Source organism: Piliocolobus tephrosceles, chromosome 16 (genome assembly GCF_002776525.5).
Source record: "Piliocolobus tephrosceles isolate RC106 chromosome 16, ASM277652v3, whole genome shotgun sequence".
NCBI classification, from domain to species: domain Eukaryota; kingdom Metazoa; phylum Chordata; class Mammalia; order Primates; family Cercopithecidae; genus Piliocolobus; species Piliocolobus tephrosceles.
This window is the reverse complement of record NC_045449.1, coordinates 49,205,769-49,228,271: the sequence shown is the minus strand read 5'-3', so window position 1 is coordinate 49,228,271 and position 22,503 is coordinate 49,205,769. Positions and strand designations below refer to the sequence as shown.

General features: G+C 55.9%; 1 protein-coding gene across 16 annotated transcripts in view; it reads right to left on the bottom strand.

Annotated features, from left to right (window-relative positions):
- The window catches only part of RARA (retinoic acid receptor alpha), a 48,300-nt gene that overhangs the window by 10,938 nt on the left and 14,859 nt on the right, over window positions 1-22,503 (bottom strand). For 9 of the 16 annotated variants that reach the window (XM_023204212.1, XM_023204205.1, XM_023204213.2 and 6 more), the window contains exon 2: window positions 15,276-15,813. In XM_023204212.1, coding sequence (XP_023059980.1) covers window positions 15,276-15,453 — 178 coding nt within the window. In that variant the 5' untranslated portion in view covers window positions 15,454-15,813. The other 7 variants (XM_023204208.1, XM_023204210.1, XM_023204217.1 and 4 more) reach the window with 7 other exon arrangements.

Here is a 22,503-nt window from a genome sequence, read left to right as displayed (position 1 = left end):
GCCCCCAGCCCAGTAGATTCTCTCCTGACCTCCCCCATCTCCCTCCCCGCCACCCCCCCATCTGCTCCTCACCCCAACACCAACTGACTGCCCTGGCCTGGTTTTCTCCCACCTCATTCTCCCCAGGCCGGACAAGCAAATCAGACAGGCTGAGAGGCCTGAGAACAGCTGCTGGGGGCGGGGGCGGGGTTGGGGGGCCTGGGTGAGGCCAGGAGGCAGAAGGGGTGAGCCACAAAGGAGTCCTTTGTTGTGCTAACTTTTTCCAAGACGTAAAAGCAGTAACAATAGACAATCCAGACTGGTGGGGGGAGGGGGATCAAGGGCAAGGGGGTATGTGGAGGGCTGGGGGGGACCATGGTCTAGAGTCTTGGTGAGCATTCCGACAAGCAGAGGGAGAAGGCACTGACCTCCCCACCCCTCCTAATCCACCGTTTGCCCTGGGCCCCGCCTCTCCCAAGGCCCCACTTCTAAAATGAAACAGACTGGAGAGGGAGAAAGGACTGAGGGAGGTTTGGGGTACAGAGTGGGGTGTCAGGAGGGGAGCTAGGGCATGGGGAGTCATGGGGGATACCAGAATGAGGGGTAAACAGCTCTAAGGCCTGGGACAGACCAGAGGGCAAAGACCCATAAAAACATGGAGCTAAAGCAAAGTCCAACAGAGGGTGTTTACGGAACTGAAAGAATGTGCTTTTTAAAATTATTTTTTGGCAGAATGGGAGAGATGACCAGAGGCGAGGACTACAGTTTAGGCTAGGCAAGGCCTCCTTTTAGCCTACCCAATGGCAGCTTGGCTGCCTTGGAGGCTGTAACATAGCCTGCCCCCTACCTCCAGCACATCCCCACCTGTCACCCAGGTAACCCAGCTCTGAGGTTTCCCTGCTCTGCCCTTTGAGCCCAGAGCTCGAGGCCCCACCTCCCCAGGCCTCCAGCCAGCAACCCAAGGAGGTGAGGTACAAGGACCAAGGCGGAGGCGTGGGGGACTCCGGAATCCTCACAACCTCTGCACGAGTTAGGACACAGCCGTAACTCCCTGCACACACAGGTGGGGCCGGGAGGGACACCAACGCGGGAGGGATTACCCGGGCCTGGCCCCTCCCTGCTGACCTCCCTCCCCAGAGGCCCAGCCCACCAATCTCTCCTCTTCCTGCAAAAGGACTCAGGCTAGAGAACCACACCTTCTCGGCTCAAAGTTCCAGCGCCCCACAGAAGACTGGAACTGACCCAGGAAGCCAGGCGTCCCCTCCCGCCGACGCTGCCAGGGTGCCCCTCCCTCGCTCCCCATTCTGGTAGGGCGGGCGGCGCAGAGCGCTCCACTCCAGATTCCCCACGCCCCCGAGCCGTTCGCAGGCTCGCACAAGGGGCCGGTTTCCTGGAGGAGATCAGCAGGAAATCAGCCGGGCCCCCCCCCGGCCAGCGGCTCCCCTCCCAATCCAGCTGGCGCCCGCTCCTCCGCAGCTCCCCTCGCAGCCCCGGGGGACGGTTGGGGAGGGGGCGTAGGGCCCTCTGTACCGCCCTTCCTCCTCCCGGGGAGAGGCGGGGGTAGCTCTGGTTGTACCGCCGCAGCGGAAGAAGGCCCCTAGACCAGCGGCCGCCTGATAAGCATCTCCCCCTCCCCCCACTACAGGCATCCACGTGCTTCACATTCTTGGACGTCTGGGAGCGGGCGGAGGTGTGAGTGGCGGAGATTGGTGGGAGACAGATGGGGAGCCGCATCCTGTACACCCCCCTTGTCCTCTAATGCACCGAAATGGGGGCTCTGGGGAGGGAGGCAAGGTCCCTAGGGCCCTGCAGAACCCAGGAGGCCACCTCCTCCCACAGCCAACCTGCTCTTCCCACCTTCAGTGGCAGTGAAGGGGGCAGCGGAGCATTCCCCAAGAAGGGGCTGGAGGCGGCTCCAGTCACCAGAGGGTTTCCACACACCCAAGGGGTCCCTTCCAAGGTGGGGGCGTTGGCCCCACATATTCTAGATGGAGTCTAGTTGCCACCCTCAGACTGCAGGTCCTTCCTGTGCTTCAAGGCAAGCCCCCAGACCCCCATCACTGCCAGCCTCACAGCCTCAGGACCCGAGTCCACGGAGACCTCACTGACTTATACGCACACCCACGCTCAGACTATGGGAACTGGGAGCCCGAGTCTCTAGGTCTACTACCCCACCCCAGCACGGGTGTGGGGACAGGTCCCCACTTCCCCATGTCCAGTGGTTTAGGGGAAGCAAGGCTCACCAGTACACTGCCTGTCCTACTCTCTGTGATCCTCCTCCCCCTCCAGTTCTGGGCCAGGAAGAGCTGAGCTGTCCCCATGGGCTAAGAAGAGACAGGGGCTGGAGCCCAAGGTCTCAGATCCCAGCTTCTCTCCAGCCCTCTGGAGAAGGTGGCCAAGGCAGTGGAAGGGGTGACTCTGGCAGCCCTGCCCCAACTATCCCCCTAGGGGAGGGGGGTCTTGCTCCAGCACTGGGAGAATGACAAAAAGGGTCCTAGAGTCATCCTCTCACTCTCTCTTCCTCCAAAGTCAACGGTCGGTCGATACCCTCCCTCCTGTGTCTACAGCCACACAGCAGATTCAGCCCTGGAGGCAAAGGTTGGGGGCAGGACAATAGGACAAGCTGGGATAGAGGTGGCTCTGGGAGGGCAGAGGTGGGCTGTCTGTCCATCTCAGGTCTCCCTTCTCCGAGCAAGAAGGGCTTCAGATGGGGTAAGTCCTTTGCCCTTCAACCTTCTCCAGTCTGCCAGGCCCCCTGGAGACCCACTCCACCCCTCCTCCCTGGCAGGCAGGAGGGAGGCAGTAGGTCCAGGAAGGTGGGAGATCCTCCAGGGAAGAGCTTCCCCTCCAGTGAAGAGCCCAAAGCCCAGTAGGGGAAGAAACCTGAGCCATCTAACAATAACCCACCTTGCGCCTGCTCCCGCCCACCCAGTGTACACTGCCTCACGGCTGTGCAGGAAAATGCCCAGGTGTACACCCTGGTGCGCCGAGCTCGTGAGTGTGCACAGAGCCCTTCCTCCCAGAGGAGCTTGCACCCAGGCAGGGGGCAACAAGAAGAGAAGGTGACCAGGCTGCCAGGATGCTAGCATTCTCATATCAGTGCCCCTCTTAGGAAGGGACAGCCCAGGACCTGGCCCTATCCCCAAGTGAAGTCAGGGTAACAAAAGGACTTGCTGGCGGAGCTGGGAAGGGATGCAGTTCTCATTTCCAGAGCAGCCCCAGACCCACAAAAACAAACTCATCCCCCAGAGAACAAACCGGATTAGGATTAGGGGGAGAGGGATTCTTCTCGCCAGAGCAGCTTCTCCCCTCCACTCCTGGGGATGAAAGCCTCAAAGATGACAGCCAAGTGTCTGGGGCCAGGACAACACTCCCACAAGGACCCAGTGCCCCTTGCCAAGATGGAAGGTTTGGGTGGCAGACGGGTGTCTGATGAAGTTGCCCCTTTCTGCCACACCCCACTGTCAATACCAAAGACATCGAGGGCTCCCCTGACACCCACTCTAATGACGCAAGAGCAAGGGCTGGGGGCAGCAGCTGTCGCTCAGGAAGGGGCGCTCCCTCGGGCTTTGGCAAGTGTGGGATCTGGGGAGGGGGCCCCTCCCCCGGGAGCAGACAAACCCACATAGACAGGACCTTTACCCCACCCTCCAGCCTGCTGCGAAGCTACTGGATTCCAGGCAAGAAGATATAAACTGGGGGCAAGGGGCTTGGGCTTCATTTCTCCTGGAAGAAGTGAAACAAGAGATGAAGGAATGTTTCTTGAAAGAAGGAACCCTCAAAGTTTCTCAGCCCTAATCTAACAGAAATTGCACTCAGGGTTACCGGGAAGGGGAGTGCTGGGGGGAGGGTTCAATTGTCCAGCAACCACAACATGGATTAAGTGAAAGGTAGAGACAAGACCTCCACTACACCCCGGACTCTCACGCCCGAGTGGTAGTGGAAGCCCCACCGCCCACTCCCACCCCCTACAACAGCAGAGGGAGAGGCCGGTACGTACAGTGGTTTGAGCCATTCCAAAGCGGAGTCCGTAGCGGGGTGGAGTACGGACCCGGGGCGGGGAGCCCCTTCTCTGGGAGCAAACAGGCCCGGTTCTGGTTATAGAAATCCACCACTAGGAAGGGGTTAGGGGTGGGACCCCCCACTTCTACACTCTCGTACATCTTCCCCCTCGAAGGCAAGAGGTCCGAGCTGGGAAGTCCTGCGCGCCGCCCCCGTCACTCAGCCGGCGGCGCCATCCGAGCAGAGCAGCTGGGGGCGAGGAGACGTCTCCTCGCCCCGACTGGTGACCCAGGCAGGGGGGCGCCCCCTGCCCTTAAGTCCCCGCGTCAAAGTCCGCCGGCCGCTCCGCCAGTCCCGGTGAAAAGCGGGGAAGTTGTGTGTGCTGGGAGCGGGGGTCCCTTGGCTCTCCCAGGGAAGCCTGGCGGGGCCCGGGAACTCAGCGGCTTCACCTCGAGGGGACTCCCGTCTAGAGTCTCGTGGCGTCCGAGGCAGAGTACCGCGGCTCCCCAACTCCGCAGGCCGGGGGCGGGATCAGCGCGGGGCGGGGGTCAACCAGTACTTCCTCCTCCCCGCCGGGGATCCGGGGCTTCTCCAGGGATTCTCCGTGAAGAGGATTCCGGGTGGGGGTGGGGATCCCGCGCGGTTCCACCTCCGCCAGGCCAGGGGCAGCCGGCGGCTCGCTCGGTCTCCGGTGGTGCGCGCCACGGCCCCCCCAAACCCCAGCTCTGCGCGCCCCCTCCCCTCCGGGTACCACCCCCTTTCCTCCGCCCCGCCCCGTCCAGGCACCGCCCCTGTTTTAACCCATTCCCAGCGGGTCCGGCTGCAGTGGGAGAAACGCAGGGAACCTAGAGGGAGAGGCGGCATGGGGACGGGCGAGTAGGGGCAGCCTGGGAAGGGGGAGGAGAGGAGAGGAGAAGGAAGGAGGAAAGGTACCAGAGGAGGAGTACACAGAGTACAGAGGCAGGCCGAGTACAGGGAGAGGAGGGGGCTGCAGTGGGGACAAGGACGGAAGAGAGGCGGGCGTCTTCCCTTGTCCCAGTTCCGGCTCCCAGGCTCCCCCAAGGTTTGGTCAGTCCCTGGCCGAGCGAAGCCGTGGTGGAGGAGGTGGTGGGGCGGGGAAGAGGGGGGTGGTCCCGGTGTCCTCCCCTTAACACACACCCCCACCCAAGCCGGGCCTCATTTGCCTAATGCAATGCGGCTGAACTCTCGCTGAACTCGCCTGGCGGCGCCTCACCTCCGAGTGACCCACCCACCGCTGCCCGTGACATCACCCGCTCGCCAGCCCGCCCACGGGGCTCGCCCGCCAGCCCCCCGCCCGGCCGGACCGGGCCACCTCCCCGGGAGACGCTGAGAGCGGTGGCAGGAGGCGTAGGGCCGGGGCGCGCGGGGCCAAGTGTTTGGCACCCGGGTGTGACATTGTGCAGCTCGGACGCTGTGTCGGAATGAGACACCGGCTTGTGTCATTGTCTGTGACATCATGTGTGACTACGGCCGCCGGAACCCGACGCGGCAGCGCGAGTGCTGTTGGCACAAACACAAGCAGAGAGGGCTGTCCTCCCCACGCTCTGCGTGCTTCCGGCGAGCAAAGCCCCGCCCAGGGTGTCTCCCAGCTGGGGAACCAGTATCGGCCCCTGGTGCACTGTCCAGCTCTGGAGAGATAAAAGGAGGAGCTGTTGCCTTCCAGTTGACTGCTTCATCCTGGAAACCCTCGGGATGCACATTTCACTGGAAGAAAGACCTAGCTTGGGCAGGTCCCTAGAAAGAGGGGATACCCCTGGAGGAGCTGGTATCCTATTACCCCCACTCTCTAAAAGGAAGGGTGGAATGTACACGCTACCCAAGGATATTCTTCCTGGCTCTTTATATATGTTGTCATTTTATCCTCACAGCAACTCCAAGAAATAAGTTTTACAAATAAAACAGGTCTTAGCAAGGCTATGTGGGTTGTCCAAGATCACATTACTAATAATAAAGAGTAGAGCAGGTATTTGAACTTCCTGCTGCCAAAGCCCATGTTCTTACCAAGCTAGGCTGATTCAAGGTATTTTTCTGAGCACTTTCCACGTGGACACCCTGGGGAACGTGCCCCTGTAGACCTTAGGGAGCAACAGCCATTAGGCAAATAATCACTATATACACACACAATTGCAAACTGAGATAAATGGTATTATGCTCTGGATAATTAACATAGGTACCTAATTTAGGTTGAACTAAATTAGGGAAGAAGTCAAATAAAACAGACCTACCGTAAGAGAAAGTTTATAAGTTAATCGGGCAAAGAGTAGAAAGGAGTGTAGTTCCAGTTAAAGGGTGAGTCTGTGCAAAGGCCCTGGGGTTATAGAAGTTGGTGAGTTCATTGAAGGAACTGGCAGAAGGCTAGAATGATGGAGCATAAAATTCAAAAGGAAAAGGTACACAAGATCAGGCTGCAGAGGTGGGCTCAGGCCAGACCAGGGGGCTTACAGGCCTCAATAAGGCTTTTGGATTTTATCCTAAATACAAGGAAAAACCATAGAAAGGTTCCAAGCAAAGGAAAGGTAAGATCAGATTTACAGTATAAAAAGATCTTTCCAGCAGTTGTGTGAAGAATGGATTATAGGATGGCAAGAGAGACCAGGTAAAAGTTACTGCAGCAGTCCAGGCAGCAGACAAGGATGACTTGGCCTGGGAAACTAGAAGTGCTGATGGACAGAGGAAGGTGGATTCAATAGATATTTTAAAGGTGGTACAATCAACGTGCGGGGATGGGGTAGGGGAGTATGGGAAAAGAGGTAGCCAAGAGACTTGTGTGTGGCTTGTGCATCAATGAAGTTCCTGAGACTGCAAAGCAGAGAAGTGCACTGGGCTGCTCGACAGGTGGGTGTGGGGCCCTGAAGTGCAGTCAGGGCTGCAGATGGAATGCTGGGGTCTGGGGGCAGGTATGCAAATCTTGACAGTGGATGAGACTAATGGGGAAGAGGACGGAGTGCTTCCATGCCCTTGGGATCTTTCAAATGATGGAGCAAGGCCCTGTGCTCACAGCTGCAAGGTGCTAAGGGACCTAAGACTCTGTCCCTGCCATCAAAGACTTTGTGCTCAGGAAAAGATGTCCCAAATGGTTACAGCTCATGGCAGGAACGGGAGAAACAACTTCACGGTAGAGAGATGAGTGTTGTTAAAAAATAAATAAGGACGCAGAGGCATTCTAAGTAGGGAGGCAGAGTGTGGCAAGGAAGGGGGAACATCTGTGAAGATTTCTGGGAAGAGGCGGCATTCAAGATGTTCCTTGAAGGATAGATAGGATTTCCGGAGCTGGAGAGGAGAAATTAGGGCAAGAGGCCCATTCTGGGCAACCGCAAGGTCATGGGGCAGGTCAGAGCAGAACACAGTGTCCTGGGGCAGTGGGAGAAGTGGGAAACAGGGAAGGCTCTGGCCCGCAGCTGGGGTTGGGGACCTCCGGTGGCAGCTGTCTGCAGGCCTGGGGCCCCATCCTGCTCAGCCTTATCCCTCCCCCAGCTCCTTCTCAGGGCTTTGCATTTAGTAAGCCCTCAGCAGGTGCGGGCTGAACTGGCCCCCACTTGTGCCAGGCAGGGCCCCCTCCTTTCCCCAACCCCACCTGGAGAGGACAACAAACAGGAAATCATGAGGCCCAGTGCCAGGTGGACACTGGGTCCCAGTACAGAGTGGTGCCATCCCCCAAGACAGTGCCCAGCTCTACCCTGCCCCTCACTATCACAGCCTTGCTGGGTACGTGAAACTCACCAAGGGCCTCATCAGGAAGCGGGCAACCATGGCCTAACAGCAACTCGCCCAGCCAGGGAGAGATTAGAAGTTTTGCTTTTATTTATTTATTTATTTATTTATTTATTTGAGACAGAGTCTCGTTCTGTCACCCAGGCTAGAGTGCAGTGGTGTGATCTCGGCCCACTGCAACCTCCATCTCCCGGATTCAAGCAATTCTCATGCCTCAGCCTCCCAAGTAGCTGGGATTACAGGCGCACACCAGCATGCCCAGCTAATTTTTGTATATTCTGTAGAGATGGGGTTTTGCTGTTACCCAAGGGTGGTCTCATACTCCTATGCTCAAGCAATCCTCCCACCTTGGCTTCCTAAAGTGCTGGGATTACAGGTGTGAGCCACTGTGTCCAGCCAGAAGTCTTGCTTTAAGGAGGAGGAAACATTTGGAGAGAGCTTGGGTGACCTGCCCAAGGCCACACAGGAAGAACTGTGCTTTAAGACTCCTGCCCATGGAGGGCCCTTGGTCTGTGTGCTGGTTGAGGTTTCCAGCAACCCAGAAGTCAAAATGGGGAGGGGAGCACCTCTATTTCTGACAGTCAAAGATTGAGTGGTCTCCAATCTACCCTGGGAGGCCCAATCCCTGGCTGTGCCCCAACTCCACAGAGGAGGAGGAGGAAGAAGGCACTGCCCCAAAATGACTTAGCGATGGGAACCACTTCCTCTTCCCACACACACTGCTCCCTCAAAGGGCAGTCAGGCCTGCACTGGTACAGCCCCATAGGTGACACATCCCTTGGCATGGGGTAGAGACAACACCTCGGCCCTGACCCACCTAAAAGGAAGACGGGCTTCCTTCCCTGAGTCCCCTCCCCCTGTCCATGCTGGGATCTTGTCCAGAGGGAATCTGTGCATTATCCTTGCTGGGAGATAAAAGGTGAGGGACCCCATTTTCATTAAAAACTCCATGTCATGGTCTTTTGGCTGACTCTACATTTCAGACTCCAAAAAAGGCATTGCTAGGCAGCACTCCCTCCGCCTGGGCTGTCCCTCCTATTGTCCAGGGAAAGAGTGGGAAGCAGGGAAGATGCACAGACTGCAACAGGGAGGAAGTGGCAGAGCAGAGGAAGAAGGGAAGGACACAACCTCCTCCTTTCTGGGCTCACCCAGACCCTCGGGCATTCTCCAGTCTCTAGGCATATGAAGCAGATATGCAGCCACCCTCTTGGGGCTCCCATCCTCAGCTCCTCTGTTGATGGCTTGCAACTTCTTTGCTTCCATCCACAAATTGAAACAAATTAAGAATAAGAACTGTGGCTTTTACACTTTGTTCCTTCAGTGTCTGTCTGGAGATGGGGGGGAGGGTACCCGCTGAGTTCTGCAAACTCTCGTGGGCTACAGCGGGTAGATTTGGGGGTGGGGATGGTGTGAACAGATTGTATCCACAGCTTCCAGGACAGGATGGAGATCTGGCCCAGGCCCCTTATCTTTCTTTCTCTCCAACCTTCAGGATCCAAAACAGAGAGGAGGGGGTATGGCTTGGGCCTTCCTACGCCCCCTACTGGGGAAAGGTAGGTTCTAAGGCAGAGAAAGGGCCTCTGCACTGGGGAAGGGGGTTTCAGTCAGCACTATACCCCACCCCCCACACTTCCCATACCCAAGAGTGTGCCCCACAATCCCCTCTCAAAGCCGCCTATCTGGATGGTGGAAAACGGCCCGGCTTTACAATCCTACGGTCATGATTCTGCAGTACTTTAACCTCCCCCAGCACTGTGTCCTCTGTGTAAGTGGGGATAATGTCCCTCTTCCAGGATTGCAGGGATTAAAATTTGTAAAACACAGACAAAGCCTCTGACACACAGTAGGTGCTCTATAGATGTTAACATCCCATTCTCTCCAGCTCCCACCTACAAAGGGCTTGGGTCCCTGCTGGGCGCAGTGGCTGACACCTGTAATCCCAGCACTTTGGGAGGCCAAGGAGGGCGGATCACAAGGTCAAGAGATCAAGACCATCCTGGCCAACCAACATGGTGAAACTCCGTCTCTACTAAAAATACAAAAATTAGCTGGGTGTGGTGGTGTGTGCCTGTAATCCCAGCTACTTGGGAGGCTGAGGCAGGAGAATCGCTTGAACCCAGGAGGCAGAGGTTGCAGTGAGCCGAGATCGCGCCACTGCACTGAAGCCCAGGTGACAGAGTGAGACTCCATCTCAAAAACAAAACAAAACAACAACAATAACAAGCCAGGTGCGGTGGCTCACGCCTGTAATCCCAGCACTTTGGGAGGCCGAGGCGGGCGGATCGCGAGGTCAGGAGATCGAGACCATCCTGACTAACATGGTGAAACCCCATCTCTACTAAAAATACAAAAAAATAGCCAGGCATGGTGATGGGCTCCTGTAGTCCCAGCTACTCGAGACCCTGAGGCAGGAGAATGGCGTAAACCTGGGAGGCGGAGCTTGCAGTGAGCCGAGATCACATCACTGCACTCCAGCCTGGGCGACAGAGCGAGACTCCGTCTCAAAAAAAAAAAAAAAAAAAAAAATTAAAGAAACAACAATAGGCTGGGCACGGTGGCTCACGCCTGTAATCCCAGCACTTTGGGAGGCCAAGGCAGGCGGATCACCTGAGGTCAGGAGTTCAAGACCAGCCTCAACATAGAGAAACCCCATCTCTACTAAAAATACAAAAATTAGCCAGGCGTGGTGGTGCATGCCTATAATCCCAGCTACTCAGGAGACTGAGGCAAGAGAATCACTTCAACCTGGGAGGCAGAGGTTTCAGTGAGCTGAGAGATTGTACCACTGTACTCCAGCCTGGGTGACAGAGCAGGACTCTGTCTCAAAACAAAAAAACAAACAAAAAAAAGAAACATGCTCAGAGAGGTTATCAGCAAGTCATAAGTGACACAAATGTCCAAGTTGTTGTTTTTGAGACAGGGTCTTGCTCTGTCACCCACCAAGCTGGAGTGTAGTGGCGTGATCACAGCTTACTGAAGCCTCAACCTCTCAGGCTCAGGCGATCCTCCCACCTCAGCCTCCCGAGTAGCTGAGACTACAGGTGCGCTACCACACCTGGCTAATTTCTTCTCTTTGGTAGAGGCAGGGTCTCACTATGTTGCCCAGGCTGGTCTCAAACTCCTGGGCTCAAGACCCTACCTCAGCCTCCAAAAGTGCTGGGATTTCAGGCATGCGCCACTTCATGCAGCCAGCGTCTAAGTTTTATTTTATTATCTTTTTTTTCGGGGACAGAGTCTCATTCTATCCCCTAGGCTCCTCCACCTCCTGGGTTCAAGCGATTCTCTTGCCTCAGACTCCCAAGTAGCTAGGATTACAGACACATGCCACCTCGCCCAGCTAATTTTTGTATTTTTAGTAGAGATGGGGTTTCACCATACTGGCCAGGCTGGTCTCAAACTCCTGACCTCAGGTCATCTGCCCGCCTTGGCCTCCCAAAGTGCTGGGAGCTACCGCGCCCAGCCCAGTGTCCAAGTTTTAAACCCAGCACTAAATGCCTTCTCCACAGCCCCCAGTCAGACCCCTTTGCCCATGGAATTCCCGGAGCGAACAAAAAAGGCAGATCAGTTCTCCCCTCCAAACCAGAAGAAAGGTAAGAACCCAAACCAAAGACCACTACTCTTTAAACACTCTATGCCCTAAGTCACACCCGCCCCCCCCAGCCCCAACACACAGACAAGCTGACTCTCCCTCCTCAGCTCTGGATTTAATTCCCCCAAAACACACTCAGTTCTCTAACCCTCTCACCCAATACACACAAGTCATTAATCCCCTTCCCAACACACACCCAACCGTGACCCCACCCCCAAAACACACACAGCCCTGACCCGTAGTGCACACAGAATCCCAAACCTCCACAGTAAACACTAGTCTTCAGAGACCAAGCCCCAGGGGCCGGTTTAGGGGGTGGGGAGAATCGCGGGACCATCTCTAGGGCTCCCACCCTGGCTGTAGCCTGACAAATACCTTCCCCACAGTGACCTGGAAAGGATTTCTTTTGGTCCCATAGGCTACTAGGTCTCTAAAGGGCACACCCAGGCCACCTAATGTGCTGCCTCCTCCCCACCTGGGGAAAGGGATGAAGGGGGAAGAGAGACCCCACACCTTTGTTTGGTGGGGAACGGGAGGAGGAAGCCTCATCAGCAAGGATTCCTACAAAAAGGGTGTGAGCGGACCAGGCTGTACCACTGCTCCTGCAGGAATGAAGGACCATGGATTGCCACCTCTCCGGGGAACTGCCTCGCCCTCAGCACCAGCCCTAAGGCCAGGCGAGCAGAAAAGGCTAAACTGCCTCCATTTCTGAGGCCAGGCATGTGATACTTTTATCTGCCATGCTTTTCTACCCAAAGCTCAGGAGCTCTGTCCACCAGGCAGCCCTGGCTCTTACTCAAAGCTCAGGAGCTCTGTCCACCAGGCAGCCCTGGCTCTGCAGGAGGGAGATACCAGGCTCCCTCAGACCCATGGCCACACCTTGTCCCAGAGATGAGGAAGGTCAGCGAGAAGCTCAGAAGCTAAGGGTCTGGGCAGGGAGAGAAGCTGTTGTTGTTTACCAGGGAGAGGGGAGGGGCAGGGAAACCAAAAGGCTCCCAGAGGGAGGGGGCAGGAAGGGGGCATTGCCTAACCTGGGTGGAGAAAGTCAAAGAAGGCTACACTTGCCTGAAATGTGGGCACCCCACCCACATTTGGGGAGAAGGTTACCAGGATGGGAAGCCTTCCCCACCCACCTCTAAGAAAGAGGAAGAAGCTTGCAACACTGAGGGGAGGGGAGGGCAAAGCATTTGCTCCCTCTGGCCAGGATGGGCAAGGATAGGGCCATGCCCCAGCCCCCACCTCCAACCCCCCAATGAGACCAGGCTCCAGATGGACAGAGTGTCTGGGAACTCTGTTGCCATCACCTGCGTTAGGACAAGTTGTCCACAGGCAGCAGGTTGCAGGTTCCCAACTCCTCCCCCTTCAAAAATCCTACCCTGAGCTGGATGCGGTGGTACATGCCCATATCTCCAGCACTTTGGGAGGCCAAGACAGGAGGACTGCTTCAGCTCAGGAGTTTGAGACCAGCCTGGGCAACATGGTGAGACCTTGTCTCTACAAAAAATCAGTCTGGTGTGGTGGCACGCACCTGTAGTCCCAGCTACTCAAGAGGCTGAGGCAGGAGGATGCCTTGAGCCCAAGAGTTCAAGCCTGCAGTGAGCTATGATCACGCCACTGCACTCCAGCCTGGGAGACAGAGACCCTATGATGAAAGAAAGAAAGAAAGAAAGAGAGAGAGAGAGAGAGAGAGAGAGAAAGGAAGGAGAGAGAAAGCAAGCAAGCAGGGCGAGGTGGCTCACGTCTATAATCCCAACACTTTGGGAGGCTGAGGCGGGCCAATGACTTGAGGCCAGGAGTTCAAGACTGGCCTGGCCAACATCGCAATACCCTATCTCTACTAAAAATACAAAAAAAAAAAAAAAAATTAGCTGGGTGTGGTGACACGCACCTGTAATCACAGCTACTTGGGATGCTGAGGCACGAGAATCGCTGGGAGGCGGAGATTGCAGTAAGCCAAGATGGTGCCACTGCACTCCAGGCTGGGCGACAGAGCAAGACTTCATCTTAAAAAAATAAAAATGGCCAGGCACGTTGGCTCATGCCTATAATCCCAGCACTTTGGGAAGCTGAGGCGGGCGGATCATGAGGCCAGGAGTTCAAGACCACCCTGACCAATATGGTGAAACCCCATCTCTACTAAAAATACCAAAAGTAGCCACGCATGACGGCGTATGCCTGGAGTCCCAGCTACTCGGGAGGCTGAAGCGGGAGAGTGGCTTGATCCTAGAAAGCGGAAGTTGTAGAGAGCTGAGATCGCACCACTGCACTCCAGCCTCAGCGACAGAGCAAGACTCTGTCTCAAAAAAATAAATAAATAAATAAATAAATAAAACCCTACCCTATCAGGAAGCAGACACTCTTCTAGTTCCAGTGATCCAAGTCCAGAATATAAATCACAGTCCCTTTAAATGCAGTGAATATTCTACAAAGATACACCGACACATTCCCCAGCAGCCCCAAACCCCAGAGGCTGGCCTCTCCCCATCACTAACACAGACTACAGGACCAGACCAGAATCAGAGTCCCCAGACTCCATCCATCACATACTCCCATATGAGGTGCAGAGAAGAGACAGCAGAACCAGAAGACGAAGGTTTGATAAGGGGTGGCAGGAGAAACTGAGGCCGCACCTGTCTGCCCCCTGGCCCCAGGGCATAAGGGGTGGGGAACATAAAGAAGCACAGACATAAAGTCCCTGCTCCTGGTGGCTGCTGGAGCCTGGGAGGGAGGGGGCCACAGCTAAGCCAGAGGAGGCGATCCAGGAAGCAGTGGTGGCAGTGGGCAGCCAGCCAGTGCGGGCAGTGAGGCGCCCAGCCAGGGCCTGCCCCAGGGACAAAGAGACTCCCTGGCTCCGGGGACAGAGTGCTGCCCCCACACTGAGAAGGGGGCACTGACCCAGCCCAGTCAGGCACATAGGGCAGTGGTGCCAGGCAGCTTGCCAGCAGCCATGAGAGGGGTGGTAGGTGCCCAGGGCAGGGTGTGCAGTCCCTGCTGGCCAGGAGAGGTGGGGACACATTTCCCAGGTCAGCAGCTGACCGGCCAGCCAGCCAGCAGCCCATGGCCCATTCTGCTGCTTCCACCCCCTCCCGTCCCAGGCCAGGCCCCGGCTCCCTCCTCCCCCCAGCCCTGGCCTGGCGCCCAGCTGGGCCCTGGGGGCCAGAGTTACTGTAAGCGGCCTGGCAGGCCCCAGCCCTGGACTCTGCCAGCTGGCCATAGCTGCCGCCACCTCCCACTACCTGGCTCGGCCAGCGGCGAAGGGTACTGAGACCCCTGCCCAGCTAACGAGTGACCCGCATGGCAGAGGGTGGAGGCAGAGAAAACACAGGCCCTGCCAAGACCATGCATGCGTCCGAGGCCAGAGTCCAGGCCAAGTGTCCCCTCCTGGGACACTCACCCTATCCACCCAGCTAGACTGTGGGCCCCTCCCTTTCATCCTCCCCACAAAGGGAAGCACATCCTAGCATGGCCGGGGGTGGAGCTGGCAGGGGGAGAGGTGGGGTTCCAGCCAGCCTTCCTCGGTCTGCTCCTTCAAGCCCTTTCCCTCAGAGGCACTGAGTGGGGGTGGGGCGTAGGTGGTGTGCCGCTCTCACCCTAGGTAGAGCTGCCATTTCCATCAAATGTCAAGAGGTTTGTTTACCCACCTCCAGCCTGTGTGTCCAGTCCTTGGAGCTATTTATAAGGCCCCAACAGCAGAGCACAGAAGAGGGGTGCGAGGGCCACTGCAGGCCAGAACAGCATGGTTTCACCTCCCCCTCTGCCACCCCCAACTTCAAACACAGCCACCATGACTGGCCCACAGGCCACAGGGCTTTCATTTCCAAGACCTCAAATGATGGTCACCCCAACCGGAGAAGACCTTGCCGCTCACCGTGCCTTCGGCTCACAGCAGAACAGATGTGCCCAGAGCCCAAGCTCTGAGGCCTGCCGCCCTCCACAGTCCCCTCCCACCCCACCCCACAACACCCAGACTTACTGGCTGGGGATGGTGTGCTATATCCACTAACTGGAAGCTGGTGCTGGAGAGTGGTCAGAGCGCCTGGCGGAGACAGTCCACCCAGCATAGGGGGGAAGAAGAAGGCGTAGGGAGGCACCGGGTACCCATTGAGGTGCCCGCCCCCAGGTGTCGGGCAGGAGCTGCTGTTGCTGGCCATGCCAAGCGGCCACAGTCAGAAGGGAGGCAGACAGTCTGGCAGGGAGCTCTGGTGGGCTTCAGACCACCCCTCCTCGGAGCATGAGGCCTGGGCCCAGAGGGGTTTGGGTGGTCAGCCCACCCGCCCTGTCCTGGAGCTGCTGTCCAAAGAGGGCGGGCTAATCTCAGTCTCCTGGAGCCCCCACCCTAGCTGGGGGCCAGGTGGGTTGGGGGATGTCTCAAGAGCCGGTCCTTTGGTCAAGCAGTTCTGTGGGCTGGCACTTTTCCTGGGAAGGTCCAGAGCTGGCCTTCAGGGCACCAAAAGGATGCCACTTCTAGATGGGCCCCAGCTAGGTGGCTGAGGGGGCCATGTCCCGTGATGCTGCAGAAAGAAGAAAGATAGGTGAGTGGGCACTGAAGAACAGGCACACAGGCATTCCCCGTGGAGCTCCCCAACCTGGGCTGCCGGAGATTTTCCTGTGGCACCCAGCTGAGCAGACAGCTGGCACCATGCCTGGCTGGCAGAGACGACCTGGAAGCAGGGCCCAGACACTGCTGGGGGTGGCAGGAAAGCACAGCCAGGCTGAGGAGACAGGAACAGAACCCAGAGCCTTGGAGGGCCTCTCACCCCCAATCCTGAGGGGAAAGGGTCCACAGTGCCACCTCAAGGGATCGCTGCAGCAGAAGCAGGCAGCTGGCCCTCCTTCCCCTAGTGAGGGTTACCTGAGGTCAAGATGCAGAGAACGTGTGCTGGAGGGGTGGGGGAAGAAGGAGGGGGAGGAAAAGCCGCTTCCCTAAAGCACTGGCACTTCTCAGAAAAATGACTCCTAAGCCAGGGGGCCCCTCTTACACCACTTCCCGCCTAGATCCAAGCCCCAGCACCCCAGACGGGTTTGTCCCACAGGCCCTGGGAGGAGGCCCATTTACATACGTACTACTAGGAAAATGGGAACCCAGGACTCCTAGGTATCACCTCCAACACTTAACAGCATGGATGGCCCAGGGGTAGGCAATGTGTAGGAGGGCAAGGACTGCCCAGGAAGCCTCCTACCCCCAGGCAATGAAGGAGAGATTGATCTCAGGGTTCACCCACATACGTCTGACTGCAGAAGCAAAACACGTGAAGTGGGATGGCAGGTGGGCAGAAGATGAAAGGCCAGATGCCCCCTTCGCCAGTGTGAATAGAGATCCACACCTGTTTGAACAGCTAGCACCAGAGGATATATGCACAGATAAGACCATGGGGTAGACAGAGAGCCAGAGATGAACCCAGAGATTCCACAACGCAGTGAGACAGACAGGCAGCAACAAGAGCAAAGAGAGAGAACACAAATAACATATCCGCAAGAGGACAAGAGGATGTTTCAAATCCATTTTGGGTATAGGTTATACATAAATACATATGCATGTATTTATATATGAAAAACACATATATGAAAGACAAAAGAAAAGAGACAGACAAAAAGAAACATGGCCAATCCAAAGCACAATGAAGCTGGGGGTGGTGGCTCACGCCTGTAATCCCACCACTTTGGGAGGCTGGGGCAGGTGGATCACCTGAGTCAGGAGTTCAAGACCAGCCTGGCCAACATGACAAAACCCTGTCTCTACTAAAAATACAAAAGTTAGCCAGGTGCGGTGGCTCACACCTATAATCCCAGTACTTTGGGAGGCCAAGGCGGGGGGATCACCTGAGGTCAGGAGTTTGAGGCCAGCCTGGCCAACATGGTAAAACCCCATCTCTACTAAAAAATACAAAAATCTACTAAAAAATTATCCAGGCATGGTGGTGGGCACCTGTAATTCCAGCTAATTGGGAGGATGAAGCAGGAAAATCTCTTGAACCAGGGAGGCGGAGGTTGCAGTGAGCCGAGATCACACCACTGCACTCCAGCATGGGTAACAGAGCAAGACTCTGTCTCAAAAATAAAATACAAATACAAAAGTTATCCAGGCGTGGTGGCACATGCCTATAATCCCAGCTACTCAGGAGGCTGAAGCACGAGAATTGCTTGAACCCAGGAGGCAGTGAGCCGAGACTGTGCCACTGAACTTCAGCCTGGGCAACTGAGTAAGACTCCATCTCAAAAAAAAAAAAAAAAAAAGCACAATGAGATACCACGTCATACCCACTAGGCTAGCTCTAATAAGAAAGACAGATAATAACAAGTACTGGCGAGGATGTGGAGAAATTCAAATCCTCATATATTGCTGGTGGGAATGTAAAATAGAATAGCTGTTTTGGAAAACAGTTTGGCAGTTCCTCAAAAGGTTAAACACAGCGGTAGCATATGACCTAGCAATTCTACTCCTAGGTATCTACCCAAGAGATATGACAACGTAAGTCCACAAAAAGACTTACACATGAACATTCACAGCAGCGTTACTCCTAATAGCCAAAAAGTGGAACCAACCCAAAAGTCCATCAACCGATGAATAAATAAAATATTGTATGTCCCTACAATGGAATATTATTCTGCCAAAAAAAAGAATGAAGTACTGATACTATGACACGGATATTCCTTGAAAACATTATGCCAGTTACAAAGACCATATATTGTAGGATTCCATTTATATGAAATGTCCAGGATAGGCACATTTATAGAGACAGAAAGCAGACTTGTGGCTACCAGGGGCTGGGGCGTGGATTTGAGGAAGATGGGAAGTGACTGTTGCTGGGTATGGGGGCTCTTTTTGGGGTGATGAAAATGTTCTAAAATTGATTGTGGTGGTAGTTTCACAACTCTGAATATACTAAAACCACTGAATGGGTAAATTTTATGGTATGTGAATTATATCTCAATAAAGCTGTTTTAAAAAAGAAGAGGGAAGAAAGAAAAGAAACAGGGCCACAGAGACTCAAAATAAGGACTGTCCCTTTCCAACACCCCTTGCCACTCCACCCCAAGCTCAGGCTACAGTAGGTTCCAGGCTCTGAGCTCCAGACTCCAGCCTCAAACCTGGAGTCCAGGGGACAAGCACATGGCCAGCATTTGGTTGAAGACCAGGCCTGGGAAGGGGGAGTTCCTGCCAAGGCCACTGTGGAAGAGGCCAGGACTTCAGCCCCAGCTGAGCCAGCCAGCCTGTGTGGACCTGAGGGAGAGAGGGCGGGAGGGGACAGGTACTGGGCTAGGGAGGGCCTAGTAAAATCTGGACCTTGCTAGTGACCACGAGTTTTACTGTTCCTCATTATGACAATCATAGGGCCTCTCTCCTCACTCCTGAATAAAGAGCCCCCTTCCTACCCCAGGCCCCTGCCAATTCCCTCCTAGGCTGACAGAGCTGATGTCAGAGGAACAGGGGCCCCACCCACTGGACCAGCTGCCGCCCTGGCCCCCTCCCAACTCCTGTGGGGCCCCACACAACGGGAACTGGAGCTGGGGGAGCCATGCAAGGGAAGAGGGGGCTGGCGGAACCTCATCGGTTCCTATAGTTGGACCCTCACACACAAATACACATACAAACTCATGCATGCAGGTCTACAGAAAACATCTGGGTGGCAAGAGCATGCCTGCAGCCCCAGCCTGTGTGTGTGCAGGCATGCATGTGAGGAGAGGGAACCTGGGGATACCATCTCTCCACACCTGGGCTCTACCACACAGTGAACACAGCTCAGAAACTGCATGCATGGGCCCCAGCACACAGCTCCCCAAAGACACAGCCACAGCCCCACAGTCTCCCAAACTGTATATTCTTCGGACCTCATACAGCCAGGGTGGCCCTTGTACCTGCTGCTTCTGCCAAAAGATGCTCTGAGGTCCTCCCTGTGGGCCCAGCCCATGCACCAGGTCCACAAACACTCAGGTGAATTCACATCCACACAGAGGCCTGCCTCTCTCAAGGTGAGGCCCAAGGGGCAGCTAACCCAAAGTGAGGCCTCCATAACCCAGGCTGAGGCCCAGAATGCCATCCAGATCCCAGGCATCCTGACCCAGGCTTTGGGGGTTGGGAGGCCAGTTCAGTCAGTCCAGCCTGGACCCTCTGGAACCCACCCTTGCTCCCAGAGAAGAGAAAACCACCGCCACATGAACTCTGCCCCTGAGGAGTTTGAAACTGAACCAAACTTCAATCCCCACCACCCCCACCTCACCCCTCAGCCCACCACCCACACACACTACAGGGCAAGGCTGGACGGCCTCCCCAGACCCCTATCAGAGCCTCCAAAAAGCCTAACCCAGCTCTGCCTGCAAACTTCAGTGCAAATTTACTCAGCTCCCTGGGGAGGTCCTTGAGCTGCAGGACAGACTAAAGGTCACAGAAATGGGCCAAGGGCCAAACAGACCAGAGAACAGGGATGGGCAAGGGCAGGGATGGCCAGGGTGGGCCTGAAAGGGCACAGGCTCTGCCTCAGAAGGTCCTTCAGGAGCTATGACCCTCAGAGAGACACCTGGGCCCCAGCCCCCGACACCCCAGCAGTGGAGAAGGCCTCGGCAGAGAATCGAAACCAGTACCAAAGAGAGGGAAAACAAACTACCCACATCCAACCTCCACCCTATGCCAGCCACCTCCACTGCCCACGGGCACCCTCCCCTGAGAGAGAGAAAACCACAGGCCCACACCTCCAATATACCGAGCCTAGCCTAAGCACAGCAGAAAAAGGAGTAGGGGGCTGGAGCACCTGCAACCAGCCCCGCACCCCTGCCCACTGGGGCCGCTCTCACCCTCAGAAGGTGCCAGGATCCCTTCCCCAGCATCAGTGTCCCTAGCTGCCCACGTGTTACACCCCCGAGTCACACACCTAGAGAAAAAGGTGAGAGCTTTCTGAGCCACGAAGATGGGAGAAAGAACCAGAAGTCGGAAGGGTCAAATCTCAGCTCTGCCACTCTGGGTGACCTTACGCAAGTCTGTTAACCTCTCTAAGCAACTGTTTACTCGCCTGTGAACTGTCTACCTCAACAACAAGCTGTGCAATTTCAGACAGGAAGTCCTGGAAAGCACCCAGCCTAGAGCTTGGCACAGGGGAGGCCCGGGCAACTGGAGCCCTCCATCCCCACGCCTCTTGCCACCACCTTGGTGCCCCTCAGCACTTGGCCTGCTGTCCCTTGCCTCATCCCACGCAGGGCAACATCTGTTGACAGGGCCAGGAGGGAGAGTTACCCATTTCCCAGGGTCTGCTTCCCTCAGACGGAGGAGAGGGATGTGGAGAAAGGGATATTCGGGGTGTGGGTGGAGGCCTGACCACAACCCTTTCCCAAATTCCCTTCTTTCATTTCACAAACCAAAAAAGGGAAACCTTTGGATTTGAGGAGGGGAGAAGAGGAAGAGAAATATACCATTTCCTCCCCTATACTCAGGACAGAGAAGCAGGGGACCCCAAACCCAGCCGGGCCTGGCCCCAGCCTCCCTTCCTCATTCATTCTCTCTGTTCTCCAGGCTCCCCCGAAACAATGGTTCCCAAGAAATAGAGGTCAGGCAGTCTCAGAGGGGCTGAGAGAAGGGGAGAAGGATTGGGGAGCTTAAAAGAAGGGGAGACTGGGGGTTTCCTAAGCATTCTAGACAGTTAGTGAATCATATGCAAATGACACCCAGAGCTCAAGCTCAACTTGGGCAGGAGGGACTCGAGCCCTGGCAGAAACAAAGCCCTGCCGCCTTTGGACCCCTATCCCGCCAGGAGCTGGCCAAGCAGGGCAGAACAGGGTAGATTCTAAACTAGAACCATTTACAAACTTTCCAGGAAAACACACTCCCATACATACAAAGCCACAACCTCTCCCCTCCCCAACGCCCCTCACATCTGCAGACAGGGGTTGGGGAGCAGCGATGACTGCTCGCCGCTTTTTCAAGGGTCTCCTCTGGCCAAGGCTCTCACCCCTCTCCTCCCTGGCAAGCCTACAATCCGGCCACTCGGGTCCTCTGTTTCCTGTCTGTTCACCAGGGTCTGGGCTGCAGGAAGCCAGGTTAGCCAAGCCTCATTATATTTTTTATTTTTTATATGTTATTTATTTATTTATTTATTTTGAGATGGAGTCTCACCCTGTCACCCAGGCTGGAGTGCAATGGCACAGTCTCGGCTCACTGCAACCTCTGCCTCCCTGGTTCAAGCGATTCTCCTGCCTCATCCTCCGGAGTAGCTGGGATTACAGGCACCCGCCACCATGCCCAGCTAATTTTTGTATGTTTAGTAGAGACGGGGTTTCACCATGTTCGCCAGGCTGGTCTCAAACTCTTGACCTTGTGATCCGCCCGCCTTGGCTTCCCAAAGTGCTGGGATTATAGGCGTGATCCACCGCACCCGGCCAGCCCAGCCTCATTTTAAAAGAGGCTACCCTAGGAGGGCTGGAGAAGGATCACCTGGGGGTGGCTGGGATAGCTGGAGGGTGCCTCTTCCCCACCAACCCCACAGAACCCCAGGCCAGCCTTGCTAGAGCTAGGACTGCTTTGAAAATCTGCCCTAGTTGGTGCAGGCCATAAGCTGTCCTCCTGGGAGTCAGGGGAAGGAAGAAGCCTAGTATCTCACTTCCGGGTGCTACCACTGCCCACTGCCTCAAGACACAGTGCCTTGTCCCAAAAGAATAGGTCCAATGTCTCCACAGCTTGTACTCCACTCAGCCCAGGGTTACTCCCCAACTACATAGAGCTGCAGGACCCCCACAGGCCATAATCTCACCAGTGACTGGATACCAGGCAGAAAGGGTATTGGACAATCCAAGCTCGGGGCAGTCCAGGTTTTAGGAGGAGGAAGTGGGGGTCTCTGCTGGTCAGGGTAGTGCTCCCAACTCCTCCATCCCCAGGGGCCATACGCCAGATCCCCCAGGGGACATGCTCAGGACCTCTGAAGCCCAGGGTGTCTGAGAGGTCCACCTAGAACCAGAACTGAAGCCTCCCTACTCCAAGCAGCGAGTAGGTGAAAGGGCAGGGGGTAATTCAGGCCTCAAGAAGAGGGACCAACGCACAGGGAAGGAAAAAAAATGGGAAGAGGAAGAGATGAGCCTACTGAGGCCACAGCCAGACCACAGAAATGTGTGGACCATACACAGGCAGCTCTGTCAGGTGAGGGACCAAAGGGGCACAGACAAAAGGGGACCCCCTAGCTTGGAAACCACCGACCTCACATCCAGCCTGGCACGGGGCT